The sequence below is a fragment of the Spermophilus citellus genome (assembly GCF_964194105.1).
Source record: "Spermophilus citellus genome assembly, chromosome: 3".
NCBI lineage: Eukaryota > Metazoa > Chordata > Mammalia > Rodentia > Sciuridae > Spermophilus > Spermophilus citellus.
In genome coordinates, this window is record NC_138184.1 from 35,021,311 (window position 1) to 35,043,202 (window position 21,892).

At 33.0% G+C, this 21,892-nt stretch overlaps 1 protein-coding gene across 16 annotated transcripts in view; it reads left to right on the forward strand.

The window, feature by feature from the left end:
* SLC4A7 (solute carrier family 4 member 7) overlaps positions 1-21,254 on the forward strand; it is a 112,372-nt gene extending 91,118 nt beyond the window's left edge. For 9 of the 16 annotated variants that reach the window (XM_081283587.1, XM_081283597.1, XM_081283589.1 and 6 more), the window contains 8 exons: positions 2,665-2,826; positions 3,008-3,259; positions 5,623-5,691; positions 7,022-7,195; positions 10,190-10,321; positions 12,510-12,607; positions 14,952-15,059; positions 17,111-21,254. In XM_081283587.1, the coding sequence (XP_081139713.1) occupies positions 2,665-2,826; positions 3,008-3,259; positions 5,623-5,691; positions 7,022-7,195; positions 10,190-10,321; positions 12,510-12,607; positions 14,952-15,059; positions 17,111-17,192 (1,077 nt within the window). In that variant the 3' untranslated portion in view covers positions 17,193-21,254. The remainder of the gene's footprint in view (positions 1-2,664; positions 2,827-3,007; positions 3,260-5,622; positions 5,692-7,021; positions 7,196-10,189; positions 10,322-12,509; positions 12,608-14,951; positions 15,060-17,110) is intronic. The other 7 variants (XM_081283599.1, XM_081283602.1, XM_081283600.1 and 4 more) reach the window with 1 other exon arrangement.
* Positions 21,255-21,892: the final 638 nt, after the last annotated feature.

A 21,892-nucleotide genomic window follows, 5' to 3' on the forward strand; every position in this document is an offset into this window, starting at 1 on the left:
CAAATGAAAACATCCATGGTGAAGAGTTGGGAGCCATTTAAAAATGGACTCTGCTTTCCTAGTTGGATCTATCTCTTAGTGTGTTTTCCAGGGGAAAAGAAACATCCTTCAAAGAAGTAACCTAAACTTGAATTTAGAAAAATGACAGTGGGATCCTAGTTAAATTTCTAGAAGGGCCATGTATCTGACAGTAATTGGAAAGCTCCATGTAACATTTTCCAGCAAAATCAGGAAAAAATAAAATATTTTCTATAAGAAAAATATTTAATGTAAGCCTTCATTTGAATTGTTTACTTTCATTGGCAAACTTGTATCCTATTGAACAGCCTGTGTTGGAACTGTGTAGTTTAGATGCTGATTTGGGGTGTGGGGTGGTGGGTTGCTGCAATCGGGGGGGGGGGGGGGCACTTTCAAAGGACTCACAAAGACCAAGAAATATTGAAAAAATTGAGAAAAAGTTATGCCATGAATGCATAATGTATATTTACACAATGGTTTATTACTCATTACCGTAAAATAACACAAAAATTTATTGTAAAAAATAAAAATTTATCAAAACATATGCAGACAGACTATATATGCTATCATTCATAGAGAGGTGTAAATAAATGTAAAGAATGGGGTATTAAATTATAATTTTGAAATTTACTATAGTACCTACTATTGCCAACCTCAGCAACTTAGGCTCTAAGCAATTTGGTAAGACCCTATCTCAAAAAAAAAAAATAATAATTAAAAGGGCTGGGGATGTGGCTCACTGGTAAAATACTCCTGGTTCAATTTTTGTCCCCTCACTCCCCACAAAAAAAGTTACAACTGGAATTTTTGACCACAAGGAGATTGTTGCCCCAGCCAATCCTCCCCAGATACTGGATAATCATCAGTTCTGTATTTTTTTTCTGGTCTATAATTTTTTCTATCTCCCTCTGTTTGTGATGTATAAGAGGAAGCAACTTTTAAGTTTTGTTACTGGTTACATTTATTTTTGCATTTAGTAAATTATGTGACTTCTTTTGGAAGAAGTTGGCTTAAGGGGATCTGAAACAAGGTATATAATGGAAATAATTTTAGTATGCTTTATCTTTTATTGGGATCAAAAAATTAACATTATTTTAAAAACCAGTGGTTTCCAAAGTACGCGTGCATGGATGGAAAATAATCTACCAACAATATTAAATTTAAAAATAAGAAAAATTAATCTTTGTTACAGGTATAGTAATATAGTATATGAGTGAGTATAGAGCAGTTTGGTACAGTTTATTTTTAATTTTTTGTTGCTAAATTTGGTTGTGAAGAAATGGCTAGTATAGGAAAGTCACTGTTTTTACCAAGTTTTATTATAAGAGTATATAAGAAAATGAAACTAAATTAATGTTGATTTAAAATATTGATATAATTTTCTATAATTCTGGTTCCTAAATATATTTCTGTTATTTCTTTATTTCTTTATTCAGATAGCAGTCTCAATTTTGAGAAGCATCAAATGTATTTGGGGAGATAAATCAAGAAATAGTTAAGAATGAAAGCACTGTGTAAATAAAATATTTTTATTCAGATATAGAAGTATGAAGCAGTTTTATATATAGCTGTAGGAAGATTGGAATACCCGAACGTTGAAAGTATTAAGTTTCCCTTTTGTACTGTCAAATGCTTTCATGAAAAATAGCCTGAATATTAAATCTAGGTAATAAAAATATATTTAAGTTTCAATACATCCAGTATCCTCCAAGAGCCGTAAACTCTTAACAGTCTTTTAAAATTTTTTGTTACAAAAATAAGTTTCATGTTAACATCATCAAAATGTGTTAATATCTGATGCCAGCTTTTTGTCAGTAGTTGTTTTGGAAAAATACTGTCCAAAGGGCTGATTCAGATTCAGTACCATCCTGCTAAGATCACTAGCACAGGATCTGTATAGCAGTTTAATTTGGGAGTTGATCAAGTAGGTAGATTGATTTCTGGTTTGCTTGTCCTGTTGCTGCTTAACAGACCTCCTGAAAATATGATCTCTAAACAACAGCTCTTTGTGTGTTCGTAGTTCTGTGCCAGTAGGGACTGGGCTTAGCTGAGTAGGAGTCTAGTTTCTGGATCTCACCTGGGACCTTTCACGTGGCTGCAGTCATCTGATGGTTTCCTGATGTCAGCATGGCTGCATTCACTAATCTGGGGCTTCAGCTCTGATGGTCAAAGTAGAGGGAGTGGTTGTAGTCTGCCCCACCCCTCCTGCCTGGCTCCCCCACCACATTGCTTCTTGTCTTCAAGAAGCTTAGTTTATCTAGGCTTATTCAACAGCATAATCATCTTAGGGTTCCGAGAGCATTAAGAGAAGAAGCTGCAGGTTTTCTTGAGGTCAAGACTTGGAAGTCGGTGTCACTTTGGCCTTATTTCATGGGTTAAAGTTTTAAGGTCATCCCAGGTTCAAGGGGAAGGGAAATAAATTCTGCCTCTAGATATAAAGTGGCTAAGTCACATGGCAAGGGGCATGCTTGTAGAAACGGGAAGACGTCCTTTGGCACTCTTTACAAATAATTGAGTACATATCCCAAGATTTAATTCAGTTCTTTTCTATCCCTTAGTATTTCTTGGAATAGACCCAGTCTATGCTGTGGAGATTTAGTGCAGTAGAGCAATGAAACTCTTTTTTTTCTTTAATTTTTTTAACAGCCTACTGATCCAAATAGGGGCTGGATCATAAGCCCATTGGGAGATAATCCTTGGTGGACCTTATTAATAGCTGCTATTCCAGCCCTGCTCTGTACCATTCTCATCTTTATGGATCAACAAATTACAGCTGTCATCATAAACAGAAAGGAGCACAAATTGAAGGTGATTTCCAACTTTTACCTTAAGTGTTGAGATTTCTTCAAAGGTTTATGGTGTTCCCAAATTAGAACATTAAACGATGGAAGATGGAAATTAGTTTCTTCCCTTTGTATAACTAATATATAATTTTAAGCTGAAAGACCAGTTTAGACTAATAGATATTCATGTTTATTTCACTTTTCAGAAAGGAGCTGGCTACCACCTTGATTTGCTCATGGTTGGTGTTATGTTGGGAGTTTGCTCTGTCATGGGACTTCCATGGTTTGTGGCTGCAACGGTGTTGTCAATAAGTCATGTCAACAGCTTGAAAGTTGAATCTGAATGTTCTGCTCCAGGGGAACAACCCAAGTTTTTGGGAATTCGTGAACAGCGAGTTACAGGACTAATGATTTTTATTCTAATGGGCCTCTCTGTGTTCATGACTTCAGTACTAAAGGTAAAGTCTCTGGTAGCATTTAAAAATCTTATTTATCATAACATTTATACTTAGTTGTATGAAAATGAGACATTAAAATCAGTATCTAAAAAATCAGTTTCATTTCCTGTAATTTACTTTGGAAATAATATTTGGTAAGGTTTTTAGCATAGTAAACATTTCAGTGTTGGGTGTGTCCATTTTAAAAGTAATGTAAAAGGGTAGTATTAAAGACTAGCTTTGGGAGGAGTTGATCAATGCTTAGTTATGATTTAAAAGGAGAGACTATTCTCAGAATTTTGTATAAATATTAGAGGAAGTCATATTGAAAAATAGATGAAAATTATTTGACTAGTTTTTTTAAAAAATGCTATTTTTGAAGTTAATGCATTCTGTCTGATGCACTCTATGAAACAAAGGTAACAAACACTCATTAGAAAATAAGTAAAAATGGGATTACAGGCATGCACTACTGAGCCTGGCTTGGAAATTATAATTTTTTATAAAAACACTAAATGGGCTTAGTATTATTATTATCAAATTAATTTAAAAATAGCAAATTACATGCCTGTAATCCCAGGGCCTTGGGAGACCTAGGCAGGAGGATTGCAAGTTTAAAGCCAGCCCAGCAATTTAGTGAGGCCCTAAGCCACTTAGTGAGCCATTGTCTCAAAATAATAGTAATAATAAAAAGGGCTGGGATGTGGCTCAGTGATTAAGCACTCCTTGGTTCAGGCTGTGGTATCAAAATAAAAGGGGAGGGGCAATTTAAAATTAAATTCTAGCATGATGAATATCTTATATTTCTAACACATTCAAACAGAAGTGTTTGGAGATGTGGGTGGGAGGAGTCCTCAGGATTTTTAAGAGTATAAAGGGGTTCTGACATCAAAATCTTTGAGAACCTTTAATCTAAGCCTATCTTTCAGGATGAGTTTAGCATGCTTGTGTTTATCCTCCATTTCCACACTCCCTCTTATCGCCTGCCTTGCGTGGTTTATACTTCTAGTTTTATTGTAAAGGTACTAACATTTTGTGCTGTCATTATAATTAAGTGTTCTATGCATTAGAGTAAGTTAAATCATAAAAAAGTAAATCTTCTGTAAACTCATAATCACTATTATGATGATAAAAATATTTACTGAGGACTAAGCAGTGTATTGGCCAGGAACTCCACCTTATTTCACTAAATCCTACTGCGTAAAAAAATAACAGTGCAGGCATCAAAACCAAATAAATTTATTCATTCCTTCCCTGCCTCCCTTCCTCCTTCCCTCCCTCAATGTCATTGTTTCCCTGTTTTCTAAAGGCCAGTTTTATGTATCTGTTTGGTTTTAGTATCTTCAGGTACTTTTGCCTCTCCACCCCACGCCCCACCCAAGCTTAACAGATCCCAGACCTTCTGAAGTCATTCTTACATTTTGATTCCCTCACATCTCACTATTAGAGAATTTTTCTACCATTTTCTATATCATTACACTGATTTTTAGACTTATTAAAATTATTATTACAGAATTGTTTTTAATTACTTGGATAATCATATCTTTAAAAAACTTCCAGGAATTATTCATTCTGGTCATTCCCGTTCCTTAGCATTCTGAAGTTGCTTTTTGGATAAATATTTTTAAAAGGTTCCCTGGGGGAGTTGATTATCTAACACCTCAATTAACCAGCCTAGTTGGTCTTTTCTAAGGGTGATGAATTACTGCTTTTTCTTCCAGGGTCTCCTTAGAAAAAAAACATACTAGGTTGGTGAGTTGAGGTATATATGAATTTCCTTTGTAGTTGCTGAATCTTTTTTTCTTACAGGCCTCTCCCTTGGGTCATTATGCTTTTTAGTAAATTGATGGGGACTGTTAATAGCCAGGCTTCACTACAAATGCCTAGGTATGGGCCAGATAGGTGATTTGGGATCTCTCTAACTACCAGAGTAATGAGGATTTTATTCCAGAGGTGGATTTCAATTATTGTAATTAGTAAATGCTATGTACAGTATTGGCAATGAAGGGGAGGTATGCACATAGTAATACAAATGCTCTTTGAGTTTCAGGTGCTTTTCAGGTTTTTTAAATGTATATGAAGTAATTTAATTTTCACAGCAATCTGATGTAGAAAGTACACTACAGAAATATTTTTTTAAAAAAATTACCTAGGCTTTTAAGCCACGTATTCTATCGTACTTTTGATCTTAACTGCTGAACCTGTTGCTTTGTAGAAGATGAGCAATTTTTCAAGGATCTGTTGTTTATTAGCAGTTTCTTACATGTAAAAATGTGAAATTGCTCTAATCCTTATCACTGATCTTTTACTTCTGTCACCATATATTCATTTCTGTGAAATGGTTTTTGTAGCATGAGTTCTAATTGTGGTCCTTTTACTTACAGTTTATTCCAATGCCTGTTCTGTATGGTGTTTTCCTTTATATGGGAGTTTCCTCATTGAAAGGAATTCAGGCAAGTCTTAAGTATTTAGTGAATTTGTAGAAAAAGTTAAACCTATATTAAATTTGAAGAGACTGTTTTCATTATGGTACTGACTTATTCTCAACTCTTTGGTATTTTAAGAGCTGGTTATTTTTCTAACTGATGACTTTGAATCCACATTTGCCAAGTGATTATTGCTTACAACGAATTTTTTTTTCTGTAAAGAATGATATCAGGAATTGATGTGATCCTCATCTGTCTTTAATTAAACTCACTAAAGACTACTATAGTGAGAGGGAGGATCAAAAGGATTGGAATGTTGTTTCTAACATGTAAAATGGCAGTTTCAGTACTTAAGGAGAAAAGGTAGGTATTAATTTCCCTATAAAAATGGTGATGCCTGCCATTTGTATGGCACAATGTGATTTGAAGACCTGGCACAAAAAATATTTCCTGTGATCCTCAAAATGATAGTTGTGAAGGAGAAAGGAAGACATCCTAATTTCATAATTCAGGTAACAGAAATAGAGGGATTGAGGAAGTAGGCAGTGTAGCCAGTGATTTCCCTTCTCTTGTCTTATTTATAACAATTCCTGGAGAACAAGCTCATAAAACTTACTCAGGTTTGCACAGATGGTAATGGAAAACATTTAGATCAGCATAGTTAGCCTCACCTGATCACCTCTTCTCATGCCAAGGCTGTGTTCTAAGGTGCCAGCTGGTGGCTGGCAAGACTTCTCAGAGACACCAGCTTCATTTTATTTTATTTTTTTAGTTTAGCCTGGGTCTTCTCCCCATTGGTCAAGAAATAATCTAATTATCTCACTTGATTTTCACAACAGTTTTCTGAGGTGGTAGGGCTCATTTTATTTCCAATTTATGATTAAGGAATTTAAAGCTTAAAAAGACCAATGAATTTGCTCAAAGTTTCATTTCAGTGAATGAAGATTTAGTACTTGTTGCTTTGAGTTGTTTTTATAAAATAAGCCATGTTATATATGGAAAGATCCTTAGAAGTCATTCAGATTGTTGTTTTAATCATACATATTAGAAAACAAGGTTAAAGAGATGAAATGACCAGTGAATTGATCTATTTTAATCCCCCCAAATTAAAATGTTTTGCTTTGAATTTTCTGATTAAGTTAATTGTAGTAGTTGAAGTCAGTGCCTTTATTTATTTATTTCTCTCTCTACTTGGATCCAGAGATTTTTGGCTAAAGAAAGTAATCTCGGGTATTATCAGAACATACCATTTAAATTTAATACAGAAAACTCTAAAATTGGGTAGAATTTCATTTCCTAAATACCAGAAACGATATTTTGTTTAAACTTTCTTTTTTCTTCTCCATTCTCTATGTAGTTTTTTGACCGTATAAAGTTATTTGGGATGCCTGCCAAGCATCAGCCTGATTTGATCTACCTCCGCTATGTGCCTCTCTGGAAGGTCCATATTTTCACAGTCATTCAGCTTACTTGTCTGGTTCTTTTATGGGTGATAAAGGCTTCAGCTGCCGCAGTAGTTTTTCCCATGATGGTAAGGTTTTTTCAGACTTTTTTGGTCACTGTCTAATAACATGATTGTTTATGTATATTTTCATTGTAATTCTCTTTATATTTATAATTGCTATTGAAAAGAGGAATAGCCCATTTAATGCTTCTTGGATGTCTGACAATGTGGACTAACTGTTTCTAGCTATAAATCAGTTGTTTTCCAATGCGAATTTTCTGGTCAGTTAAAAAAAATGACTTTTAAATCTCTGTACTGTAGAGCTCTGCTTTGGTATTTTTTTTAACAATTTCAGAATTTAGAACATTTTTGTTGAACAAATGAGATAGACAGATGTAAAAAGCAAAGCATTCAAAACAACAGGTTTTTTCTCTCCTTCTCCCCGTCTCCCTTGTTGGCAAAGTGTTCGAGGTTGGGCTTGAACCCATGATCCTGCAGGTTCAGCTTCTCAATTGATTGGGATTTAGAGCATGTACCATCTTGCCTGACAGAAGCCTTTAAAACAAAAATTTTTTTTTCTGGCTGGATATTGAACCTAGGGTCTCCTCCCATACTGCCACTGAGCTACATCCCTGAATGAGTCCTTAATAAGATATTTCAATGTATCTTTATCAGAAATTGACAGATGTAGAAGTTTAAAAGTTATAAAGACTGTAGATGACTTATATAAATACCATGTAAAAATTGGTTATGTACATGGCTGTAAACATCCTTATAAAAACTAAACCATAGAAATTATCCAGGTAATATTTCCTGATTGCAATTAAATTGCATGTTAAAAAGGCATTAATATAACCTTACATATTTGGAAATTTGACCTTGGATAGAAAATTGAGCTAAAAATCTATATAAAGTAACAAAAGGGAGACTTTTATAACAATGTGTCTCTAAAACTTTGAACATAGTTTGTTATATTCAAAGGAAGATGTATATCCTGCATTGCTTTTATTATTCAAGAAGATGTAAAATAAATATAGCCAGGTTTAAATTGAATTTAAAAAGACTAAAAACTCTTAATAAAATTAATGAGAATTGTATTAAGGTGGCTAGAATTAAAAAGACAAAAATGAGTTGATATTTTCTATCTCTGTAGTAGGGCTAAAAACAGAAAACATCTTATTCATAATAATAACTAAAATCCATGAAATATTTAAGAATAAACTAAAATGAAAAAAAGAAAATAAGAAATTTAAAGAAAAGATGCTTTGCAATAGTGTTTCTATTAGTTTCCTCAGGACACTGGAACAACGTATTACAAATTGTATAGCTCAAAACAAAAATTTATTGTCTCACAATTCTGGAGACTAGATGTCCGAGTCCAGGGTGTGGGCAGTCCCCTACTCCTTCTGGAAACCCAGGGGAGTTGGTACCTGCCTATTAACTGGCTTTTGGTGGTTTGCGGGCAATCTTTGGCATTCCTCGGTTTGCAACCACATTAACTCTTGTCTGCCTTTGTTGTGACATGGTTCTTCCTGTATGTCTGCGTTGTCCCTCGACTGTCTTACAAGGACACCACTCGGATTGTATTAGAAGCCCACTTTACTTCAGTATGACCTTAGCTTACTTACATAAGCAATATTCCTATTTCTAAATAAGGTCATATTCTGTGATACGGGGGTTAGGACTTCAGCTTGCCTTTTCAGGGGGTGGGGATGGGGAGATTAAACCCAGGGCCTTGCACAGGCTAGGCAAATACTATACAACTGAATTACGTCCCTGGCCCATTTTTTTCCCTTTAATTTTGAAAGAGACTCTCAAAAAATTGGCAAGGTTGGCCTCAAACTTGCAATTCTTCTGCTTCAGACTCCTAAGTAGTTGGGATTATTTCAACTTGTTTAGTATGGGACAAAATTCAATTCACAACATTATTTAAGGATATAGAATAATAAGACCTGAACCAATAGGTATAGCATGTTCTTTGTTTTGAATACTTAATAACTAACACACCTACAAATTTACCTGAATATATGGCAGTGCTATCACTTGAGTATCATAAGCAGATTATTTCAGAGGTGAAATTTAATACATGGTGTTGGAAGAGTTAAGTATATTCTTGGAAGTACGTTTGTTTGTACTCTATCTGTCATGTATATAAATGAATTCAGGATTTAAATGGTAAAAAAAAAATTATAGTAGAGTATTTGTATACCTAAAAGATAATTGTTTTTTTATATCATAAAAGGCATGATAAACAGGAAAATGATATTGTGAACTGGGAGAAATATATGTAACACAAGGCAGGTAGAGGATTTGAATCCCAGTTACACAGAACTCATGAATTCATAAACAGAAGGTATAAAAACCAATAGGAAAATACAGGGAAAAGAAAGGAGATAACAAGTGAGAGAAACCAAGCGGTTTAAATGCTTATTCACAGTCAAAGAAAAGCAATTTTATGTCCTTTTTTGCAGTGTGTTTGAAAAATTAAAACCTAGTGCTGGCAATAGGTACTCTAACCATCATGTTGCTTAGGAGGTGGGTTTTTTTTTTTTTTTTCTTCTTCTGTACTGGGGATGGAACCCAAGGGTGCTTTACCATTGAGCTACATCCCCAGCCCTTTTTGCTTTTTATTTTTATTTTGATATAGGGTCTTGCTAAGGTGCAGAGGCTGACATTGAACTTGCAGTCCCCTGCCTTGGCCTCAGTCTCTGGGATTACAGGCATGCTGCACTGAACTGCAAGTTTTTTTTTTTTAATACATAATTTCATGTAAAGTCATAAAAATCATCTTTTTATTATGATATTCACAATGCTTACTAACCTTTATAAGTTCTATGCAGAGTGTGAGTGATTTATTCAGGAGAATGTCAATTTTTTTTCTTCTTTGTACTTTTTAAATTTTGAGCAGACAGTTCAAAAAGATATATGACTCAGTTTCTTTGCAATAAGACAATGTATGAAATAATCTTAAACAAAATATATTTCTTGTCATTTAGAAGATTTATTAAATACTTCTTTCCTCTCTAAATTATATAATTCATATTATACGTTACTATTTTCTCTCCTCCCCACTTTTTTAAGGTTCTGGCATTGGTGTTTGTACGAAAGCTCATGGACCTGTGTTTCACAAAGAGAGAACTTAGTTGGCTTGATGATCTCATGCCAGAAAGTAAGAAAAAGAAAGAAGATGACAAAAAGAAAAAAGAAAAAGAGGTAAAAAACAATAATTATAGATTTACATTATTCCTTTCTTTAATATTTTGTACCATACAGTGAGCACTATTTACTTGAATCAATATCTTTAATCCTCATAAGAAGCTTATAAAGTAGGGACTGTTATCTCCATTTTGTAAATAACGATGAGGCAGGAGAAGTTAAGTAATGTGTCCCAAATGCTAGCTCTTACTCATTTCACCCTCTTGCCCCTCATTGCTCTGACACATGGATACTTTTAAAAAGTTACATACTATGTGCATTTAACAAAAGCAAAATTAGAATTTTTTGAAAGAAACATAGACATATTGAAACATAAGACAACAGAAAATAATACTATATCGCTCTATCATCTGATTTAACCTTAAATACATGAACTATATTATTTTTAGCATACATTTTAGGTTTAAAGGCATTTTAATAATCTGATATATCAAAGGGGATTTAAATAAATATCTTTTTGTTAAAAAAATTTAATAAAGCTTTAGTCTTTTTTTTTTTTGTTTGTTTGTTTGTTTTGTTTAAGGTAGTGCCCAGCTATGTAATCCAGGTTGAGAACTTGTGGGCTCAAGGGATCCAGCCTCCCAAGTAGCTGGGATTATAGGCATGTGCCATCACATCCAACTAAAGGTTTTATCTATGTACTATTATGTACCACTAGTTGATTTGTATACTGAGATTTAAATATTAATAATCTGAGTTTTATTTTTTATTAATGTGGTCGTCACTTTAATAAAAAGAAGTAGAGATTGTATATGTAGAACATATAGCTTTGTTGATTCTAATTTCTTGCTCAGTTTTCCTTTTCAGAGTTTTGAGAAGCAAAGATAAGAAAGATATACATTTTTTAAAAGTTAGTCTTTCTTAAGTAGAACTAGAAAAATTACTGGTTTTCTTTACTTTTCAACGAAAATTATAAGTAGGATATTACTTGGAATGAGGCTCCAAAATTTTAAAATTAAGAGTTATTTTCTTTAAAGTTATATATGTGAGAATGTATTAACTTTTGGTGATTTTTTTTTTCCCCAAATGTTGTATAATTTATTTATAAAATACTTAGGCCAAATTGCCTGTTTATTACTTTTGTTCAGTTAGAATAAGGCCCAGTGGCACAAAATAGGGAAAATAAAACAAAACAAGGATTTATTCTCCCACGTAGAACTCTCAAACTAGTGTGATGGCTCCACAGTTATTAGGGATATCTTGTTACTTTCCTCTCATCCTCATCATGTAGTTTCCATCCTCAGGTTTTCCTCATGGGTCAATATGGCTCCTAAACTCTAGCTATCATGTTAGCATTAGAGGCAGCAGGAAGAAGGAAAGACCAAAGGCAAAGTAGACTTTACCCTGGAATTGTGTTTTAAGGAAGGAATCTTTCCAAAAATTTCATTCAGTAAGTCCTACTTATACTATGTGGCCCCATTGAGTTACTGGGAAGTTTAATGTAGGAGTTCTTTGTTTCATTTTAAAAATCAGGGCATATTGCCACCTCCAAATAAGTGGGGTTTCTGTGTAAGGAAGAAGAATATAAATGCTTTTTCAGTCTCTCCTACTGCCTTATCCCCTGCCTCCATTATTAGCATGCCATAATTTGATGCCATGTGTGCTGTGCAGGTGGTCCTCACCCTGGGATGGCTTCCCCTCCAGAAGACATTTATCAGTGTTTGTAATACTCTGTTGTCACAACTGAAGGGGCTGCAAACTGCCATCTAATGGGTAGATGATGCCTAGGAGACTGAAAAATATATGATACAGATCTCCCCACCCCTATCTCCCCTGCCATAAGAAAAATATTATTAGGCCTCAAATGTCTATATTGCTGAGATTAAAAAACCCTTCTGTATACAAATGAAGCTTTATTCACCTCATAATATGATAAGAGACATGAGATTTCACAAAATTTTAACTTATCATATAACGATATAATAGCTGGCACTCAAACTTAAGTAGTTAAATCGATTTTCAAATAGTATTAGTGATTCACTTTCAGAAACGAAAGTTATACCGTTTAAAATTAATCTTTATTCTACAAGTATGCGTTCATAATTATAAAATGAAGTCTTTAGTTACAGTTGATGTATTTAAATAATGTTTTCAGCTTGGGTTTCCAAGTCTTTAAGGTGTTCTTTAGTAGCTGCCCCTTCTGGGAGTATTCTGGGAGAAGTAACCCCTTCTTGTGTGCTCTTAGGAAGCTGAACGAATGCTTCAGGATGATGACGACACTGTGCACCTTCCATTTGAAGGAGGAAGTCTCCTGCAAATTCCAGTCAAGGCCCTAAAATACAGGTGAGGTGGAACTTTGTTTTGTAAAAGTTATTATATGCACATGTCAGGTGCCATGAGTAAGTCATGTAGTGCTTCTTTAAAATAGTGATATCTGTTTTTAAAAAGATGATAAAATCTGTATCTTATCAACTAAAGGGAAGCTTCCTGTAGTTTGAAAAGGAAGTCTCTTGGTCCTTGCCCAACCAGGTTACAGGCAGAAACGAAGAAAAAGCTGGACTTGGACCAGAGCCTTACATGAAAGCTCATGTCAAGCTAATATATTTTACTTGTCTTCTATTATTCTTTCTATCCTGGTGAAATTTTAAATCAGTACACGAGTTTCAGACTATTTCCATTTTCTTGGAAGCTTTGCTTTTTTCCTTTCTACCCTTTATCAGGACTGGAGTCAGTGTGCACTGGAAAATAAAATGATTGTAATCCATATGGTAACCTTCCAGATATACCTATGTTTTGAGACCCTATAGCACTCTCTAGTTTTCAAAGGTCTGAGGGCTCATATTATGGAAAACGTATTAATAGATTTTTTTTTGTATAATTCATCAGTTTTTATTTTGGTGAACCATTATTTATTTAAATTTAAGAACAAAAGATGCAGAGTTTGGGAAATGCAAACTTGTACTTTTTTGGGGGGGAGTCGATACCTTTTCCCATATATCTGTTCCATTTCTGATAAGCTATCTGTAGAGAATTCAGTTTTAGAATGCACATCTCTGACCAGTTGATTAGCCTGCTTCAATTTTTTTTTTTATTTTTAACTGTCTGATATTTAACCAAAAGAATGGATATCTGAGTTTTTCCTTTTGTCTTTTAAGTGATGAACCATAATTTTGCTTTGCTTAAAAATTGAACCTTGAGAATGCCAAGAAATGGCTAACCTGTTTATTTGCCAGAGTTTTACATCTTAAATAGTTCTGGATTACTTGCCATGAAGATCAAATGAGATAATAATATGAAAGCATTTGGAAAACCTAAAGTCTTATAAAATATGAAAATAATTTATATAACAATGTAAATATATAACAATAAATTTATATAGAAAAAAATTTCCATTTAGTTTTACTTTGAGGCTCAGTAAAATGTATGCTATATTGAAAAAGATTGATCTAATGGGAAAGTTCTTACTTGAAGGAGGAAACTTCTTCAGGAATTCCTTTCTTTCATTATTTGAAATTCACAACCAAGTGAATAAATTGTTTGCTCAGCTAGGCAAAAGTTTCAGATTGGATGGCTCTGCCATTGTGACTGGGCACTTACATTTTATGTACTTCTGAAAAAGAAGTCTTGGTAAAAAGTACAGCCGCCATTCCTAGAGACTTCTCAGTGACCATGTCACACTTTCTGTAATCTTGAATTTGAAACAACTTTCTGATTTAAAGTATAAACAAAGATAACATCTTTTAAGTGACTACTATTTATTATTTTTGTAACCCAGCTGCCATCACATTGTTAATTTAACATGATCTAATTTCACATTTGCATTTTTAGCTTTTTTTTGCATGAAACATTTCTTTTCATTAAAAAAGGACTTGCAAATATATTTCTGATAACTTCATGATTCATGATACTTTCATATTACTTGTGCTGATATCCTTGAGCCTCAAATTAATTATTTATGGATATCATCATCATTGGATTTGGGGTCGGGAAGTCATTTTTGCAGTAACTCATAGAAACATAGAATATGATTACATTTGTCCCTTATAATAAATGGGCATTCTTTTGATTTTGATACATTTGATAAAACAACACTTTGACACAAAAATGTAAATGCCAGCTAAAAGTGATATTTATAAAGTTGTTTTTCTTTGTCAAAATATTTTCAGAGGTTTATTTTTAATTGTGAAGTGTCACCTTTTCTAATATTTTTTTTAATGATTTGTAAAGGCTATGAAAAACAAGGGTTTTTAAAAATTATTTTCCTTACATATTGTAATATTTATTTGATATTAAAATTTGTACCAATTATAAAGGCTTTCTAATTGATTTTATGGTTTTTTTTAACTCCTAAGCACATTAATATATCCTTTTATATTATTTCAATAATTTACTTGTGACCAAGATGTTTGCAGGGCATCATTGCAGGAGTACTACTGATGCCCCAAATCAAATTGTGAAGCCAAATTCATCTTACTCTTCCTTTTGATTATAAAGGAAGATGTAATTCTCCATGGGAACTTTGTAATAGAACCCCCAAATTCTGATATCTTCGTAGGCCTTGGTTTAAGTGCATGGCAAGGATTTTCTCAATTTTAAGTTGATGAAAGCAAATAATGACATAGATAAAAAAGAAAGACAATATTAATGCTTTTGCATATACTAACCGAAAAGTGTGTTTGTTCTTCAGTGTTGATCCCTCAGTTGTTAATATATCAGATGAAATGGCCAAAACTGCACAGTGGAAGGCACTTTCCATGAATACTGAGAATGCCAAAGTAACCAGATCTAACACGAGGTAGTTATGATTATTTATGCCTTTTCAAACTTGGCAGTTTTCAACTTAACATGTTGATATTGATGCAGTAAAACCATTACATTTAACCTAATTTATATTCTTGCTTATCAAAACCACTCTTCTTTCCTTTTTACTTCTCTCCCTTTTTGCTTTCATCCATCATTTTGTTGTGACAATAATCAGATGTATATAATGATTGTGTTTTGTAATTTCCTTTTTAAATTTATAGTTGTATCATTTGAAATTAATTTGAGCTATTTTATAGTAAAATATGGAAAAATATGTAGGTCAAAACTATATAAAGAAAGATAATTACAAGAGATTAAACATTCCAATTGAATACCACCTGAGTCATGTTTTGTGATGGTCCAAGAATAAAGAAAAACGATTTCATTTTGTTTTGCTCTGCTGGTTTTTTTTTTTTAAGTGTATAATTTCTTCGGGTGAGGTAAATGTTTTCCCTAAAGATATTTGGAAAGAAAATTAATTCATTGATATAAAAGCATTTAGTTTCATAATGGACCATGTATTGAAACTCAGAGAACCCTTGATGTTGTTTCTTGTTACGGAACACTTTTTTCTCTTTTTGCTCTCACTTGGAGGCCTGAGACCTCAGGAATTCTTTAGGTCTCTGGAGAAATGAGGCATTGTCCTACTCATATTCAGAAAGTCTCTCGTATAACTTGCTGTGTTGGGTGTTGGAGTATTCTGCCTGGGCTTCAGATCAAAACATTTCCAGGCATGCAAGCAGTGTAGCTATTTCTGGTTAGTTGCTATCTTTCTGAACTCTTGTCTTGTGATAAAAATTAATTAGCTTTTTCTCATTCTTTCTCTATTCTCTTTAGAACCTTTGTTCTAATTATCTCTATCTTATGTCTTTCTTTTCAATCATTGTTTCTCAAGTCCTATCTTTCTAAGCTGAGCTGGTTCTTTCTTTTGTAAAGTTTTAAAGTTAAATTCTTTGTCATTTTGGATCGTCCCGAACTCATATTCTTTTTACTGACACTCCTGTCAGCACCTTTGGGCCAGATTGCAATTTTTTTTATGATAAACATAAAGGCCTTATAATAATATTAACATATCTTTTATACTTTTGCCTTTCATTTGGATTGCTCCTCCCTTCATGAAAATAATGTCTTGGCTATGTCATTTAACAGAAAAATCTTTGGGAGCCCTCCTTTCCTTCAGACTTTTTGAATAAGGCAGCAACCCATAGTGTATTTCTGTACTTTTCAGTAAAATTTTTTTTCAGAATCCTGATATTCCTGTCTTAGAATAAAAATCAATCATTGAATCCATATACATGGAGTCTCAGAGCGTTTGATGTTAACTTGAACACATAAGCCAAGTAGGCATGGTGGCACATGCCTATAATTCTGTCCAGCTCTGGAGGCTGAAGCAGGAGGATCATGAGTTCAAAGCCAGCCTCAACAACTTAGAGAGGCCCTAAGCAACTCAGAGACATTCTGTCTCTAAGTAAAATATAAAAAAAGGCTAGGGATGTGGCTCAGTGGTTAAGTACCCCTGAGTTTAATCCCCGGTACCAAAAACAAACAAACAAAAAGCATATATATATGCATATAAGTAGGCGTGTTGGTCTTGTATTTGTAAACCAGATTTAGGGGCAACAGTTTTGTCAATTTGTTACCTATTGTAAGAAATTGATGCTTATATTAACAAAGGTTTATATATTGCTGGATTTGTCAGTGAAGTAAAAGTCAGTACTACAACTGTGTTCACACATGAAGTAAAACATAAATCAAATGTAGTCACATACAGGCTCACTTTAAATAACTTCTCTTTAGTTATAAGAAAAATATGAATTGCGAGCAAAAACATGCAATTTTTAAAAACTTGAGGATTTTTACTGTGCTTTTTTAATTCAACTTACTGACACTAAAAAAAAGTAAAATTATAATAGGAAGTCATAAATTAGTAGTGTTAATGAGCATCTCAAAAGGTTTATTACAGATACTTATTGTTGGATGTTTTCAACATCCAGTCTTTGTTCTTTCAGTAATCATTTTTTTCTCATTCTTTGTTTTAAACAGTCCAGAAAAACCTGTGAGTGTGACAATAAATTTTGAAGATGAACCATCAAAGAAATACATGGATGCTGAAACTTCGTTATAGAATTAAACCAACAGGAATTATATATAGATATATATATATCTCTATATATAATGTGTGTGTGTATGTGTGTGTGTGTGTGTATGTCATGTCACTATGTATAACAATATTGTATGTCATGCTATTTATGCATGACCATTGGGTGTTTTGAAGTAGAATCTGAAGTTTGTAGTAGGCACCATGGATATTGTGTGTAATAATGAAATGGTCTCTTGGAAGTGAGGTACATGGTTCTTATTCAAATATTTATTCTGTTGGGGGAAAGTTTTTCTGTTCCGCAATAGAAAGACGTGGGGAAATGCATTCAATCTGCTTTTCTCAAATCTCTTTGTTCACAGCAGCAATTCATATCAACCTCAAGTGATACGTACTTAGTCCATATATTTATAATTTTTACTTGAGTTTCTAAAAATTTTCAGACTATTTCACTTTTGTTAGTGCTTTATAGGAAGAACAGGGAGTCAGTATGCCCATGCTATGGTAAAGTACTATGCCGTGGCTTCTCCGTGCATTTCATTATGTAGAGTCCCGTCATGTTTCACAAGTGATGGAATTTTCTTGACCATAGAGGTCAAGCGGGAACTTTCTAGAAAGGAAGCTATAGTTTTTAACCTTTATATTTTAGGAATTTTTTTTAAAGCTTAAAATTTAATATCTAGGGTTCCTTTCTGACAGTCAAGTAAAATTGCAAATGATTTGTAATAGCACCTGCACCATTGGTAACTTCATGAATTTTAGAAACTATAAAATACCAGTTTGCAGTAATTAAATTTTGCTACCTTTGTAGAAATTATTTTCTGAATAGCTGTACTTTTTAAAAATTCACAATTTCCACTCTGTTCTTTACCATTGCTCTCTTAAAGTAGTTTAGTTTATATCAGGTTCAAGTTCTTGCTTATAAGTAGTATGATTTAATAATCAGGAGTCAGAATTCTCTCGAATGGGTTTGTGATCAGTATTAATTATTAAGGCTGACCTTTTACTTTCTGTTAATTCTTTCTATTGCATAGATTGTATTTAATAGGTGGTTAAACACAATTTCATTTAAAAATATTTTATTTATTTTAATTGATACAATACTTAAATATTATAAAAACATTTGAAAAGGTAATACATAGAGAGTAAATCATTAATGTAAATACTTGGTGCTCACTTGCATTTATGTTTATTATCTAAAAGCAGTTGATAGATTTTACATCTTTGATATAAAGCACTGCCATATTTCTATTTTAAAAGGAAATTAGACATTTTATGTATAGCTCAGATTGATGGCATTCTTCCTTTTTTGTGTTAGTGTTTGTTACTTAGTTTTTCTGAGCTGCCTTTTTAACTTCTAGAAAATTGTTTTAGCTATCTTTTATATACTCTTAGCTCCACACAAAATAAATAAATGTTCTTGTGAAGCCTGTAGGACTGGATGAATGGGGTTGTGAAACTGATTTGGCAAGAGAATAATTTACAAAATCCAAGTAAATATTGAGAAGCCATAGAAATACTGAAGATGGTGACATGAATATTAGGATGAAAAATTTAATGTAATTCCAATGCTCCCTTTATTCATTTATAATGAAAGTATAAAAGTATGAGTAATTGATCTTATAGAAGATCATGAGAAATGCCAAAAGCTGGTATTTTAGCAATTCTGAGGTGTTTAGATCCATTCTGAACTAAATAATAACTATTGTAATTTCCCCATCTGAGACTGTTTTGTCAGAGTTTATAATAGATTCAACTTCTGCCTCAGATGAGATGTTGGAAATCTAGCTGCTTTTTCTTTAGAAAATTGTAGATGGCATCATTTGGTACTGCCTAAAAAGAGTTTTAGACTCTTGGCAATTGATGGAGAGTATTACCCATGGTGCTGATTATTGTTATGAGCTTCCATTTCAGTGGTTCCTTTTCATTCATAGCAGCATAGTCATTTCCAAAGTCCCGGTATCTGCTGCTATTTTTAAAAATACCCTGATGTATCTAAACTAGAGGATTTCCTCACATCATTTCCTTGTGTTTGGACATCAAAGGGTTAGCAACTGTACTTATTTTACAGGAAGTGATTTTTAAAATTTAAACTGAAAACTACCTGGGATATAGTGTTTCTGTGATTTTATTTAACTATGTATAGTAATTGTCCAGTGCCAGAAAAACCATGACTTGCAAAATTCTCTGCATTCAAAATATTTACGGTGTTTCTGATTCCTTATTGGTTTCTGCTTGCTTTTGACTACTTGACTTGCAAAATGATATGATATGACTACTCCTCCATTGAAGATCAAAGGTAAACTCATGTTTAAGTAATTGACTGCTTGTTTTAAGTGATTATGGTATTTCTTCCACTTTTTGAAAATTACAATCATGGATAGCATTCATTGCAAGACAGTGAAAGATATAATTTACTATATATATTGATTTTTAAATGTTGCCTTAAATAGGTGTATATGAGCAGTGGTAATTGCTATGTACTGATTTACCTCAAGGTGCAAAATAGTTAAACCTGTACATATTCCATTTACAAAATAAATTCAAATAAACAGCCCTGCACTTTCTTAGATGCCTTGATTTTCAGAATAGAGCTTAGTGCTACTGAATACCCTGGCCATAGAGCCGCCTCAGGATATTCTTTTCTCCACCATATTTTTATTTATTTATAGATGTCTGTTTACAAAGACTATAATAAATTCTGATGTTGACCATTTGAAATTTACTTTCTTCTGATGGCTGTTTCAATCTAAAATAGCAGCTTTTGAGAAAACAATGAACGAAACTTCCTTATGATAAAAGGATGATTCTATATATTTTTTAATAATACTAGGTATGTCGAAATGAAGCACAGTCTTTCAAAAGTGTGTTGAGTGAGTGTGTTGTGTGTGTATGTGTGTGATATTATCAATCTTAATCTCTTAGGTTGTTTAAAGATGTGGCGTACCAATGTTCATATTTGCCAAGTCTTCTGTAAAATGTGTAGGATATAATTTTTATGTGCTAATGCATGTATTTATAAAGATTTGTTTACCACTCAGACTTAATAACTTTTGTTTTCTACATCCAAAAAACATTTCTGTTTCTTCCACATACTCAGAGTATCTGTGTGAATAAAATAGCTTTCTAACTTTTTCCTTTCACAAAGGCAGGTTCAAAATTCTGTAAGAAGAAAAATGGTCTCTGAAATTGAGGTATACCACCAGAGCTTGCTAGTTAGAGGATTATGTCATGTACATGAGTTCTGTAAATGTGCTCAACAGTTGGTGAATCCTGTTTTTAAAGTGCTCAGATTTTGGATATGTAAGCCATGGATATAACATTGTAATTCAAAATGTTTATATTAAATAGCAATATTTTAAATTTATTTATGTATATCACATCATTGTTATCATATGCAGTGCAAATATGTGAAATGCCCTGTTGTTTATTCCAACAATTATTTATTTTTAGAAAGTAAATTTAAAAAGACTTTAAAGACATTTCAAGGTTTAAAATGGTGTTCAAATTTTAAGATTTGGCAATTTTAATGGAAAGTCTCTTTTCTAACTTTAGAAAGTAAAATAAGTGTCAATTACAGGAAAACAGTTGGAAATGGAATCATCTAAAGATTATCTTTAAAATTACATTTAATTAGCTCATATTTAGAGTACTCGTTAAGCCCCAGTTTTTTTTTAATCATAATTTTTTGCACATTGATTGGTTTTTGTGCTGTGGCTTTTTGTTGCTTTATCAAAGTTTTTGTTTTTGCAGGAGGGAGGGCATCTTCCAGTGTTTACTACATTTAAAAATTGAATTTTATTGTTCATTTGTGTAATATTTGATACCTTGGTGTAATTTCACAGTACAGTTAACAATTTTTATGACTTTTATAATTACAGTGATATTTTCTTTTATAATAAAATCCAAAGTAAATTAAACATTAAATTGTAGAACTGTTATATTTCATTTTTATGAAGTACAAGTCTCTACCCAAGTCTATAATGTGAATGATCCTGCCTTTCAAATTTGTTTCATAATTGTTAGAAGAAAACTATTTTTTTGTAGATGTTATTGAAGTTGAAAGAGCAATAAAAGTCTACTTAATTAGTTGTTGGTTATTGTCTTGACTTTGTACTCCAAGAGTGGCATAGCTTTCTCAGCTTGATATATGGGGTAGGAGAGGAAGGAAAATGAGGGGTTTCTGCCTCTTACCTCCCAGTATACTTTAGATGAAGAGAAAAAGCAGAATCAGAAAAGACACTGAAATAAATAGTGTACCCATTTTTGAAGAGCAGCATTAATCCTGATGGTTTTATGTCCCCTGAAGCTTAATTAGTTCTGGTATATTCACCTGGATTTGGCTTTCATCCCTTTTCTGTGTTCCTGAAATAGGATTTTTTCCTTTTGTTTTTCTTTTTATTTTCTTTAATAAGAATACTTTCACAATACACAACCTGAAGTACTGATGTATCTTTGGGTTCACTTATTATTCATATCAGAGAAATTTTAGGGAAGGGTGCACCATATTCATTTTAAATCAAGGTTGGGAGATTTTGTCAAGTGCTGATACACTTAATGTTCATTTTGAGGGATGTTAAGGTAGGATTGAGGTAAGGCTATACCTGAATAAATTGTCAAGGGAGCATCCTTGTGGTTAAGACAGGACTCTAGACAGTCACAGCATAGGTTCTACTGTCTCCATCACTTACTAGCTCTGTCACTTTGGGCTCTTCAGGCAATTTGTT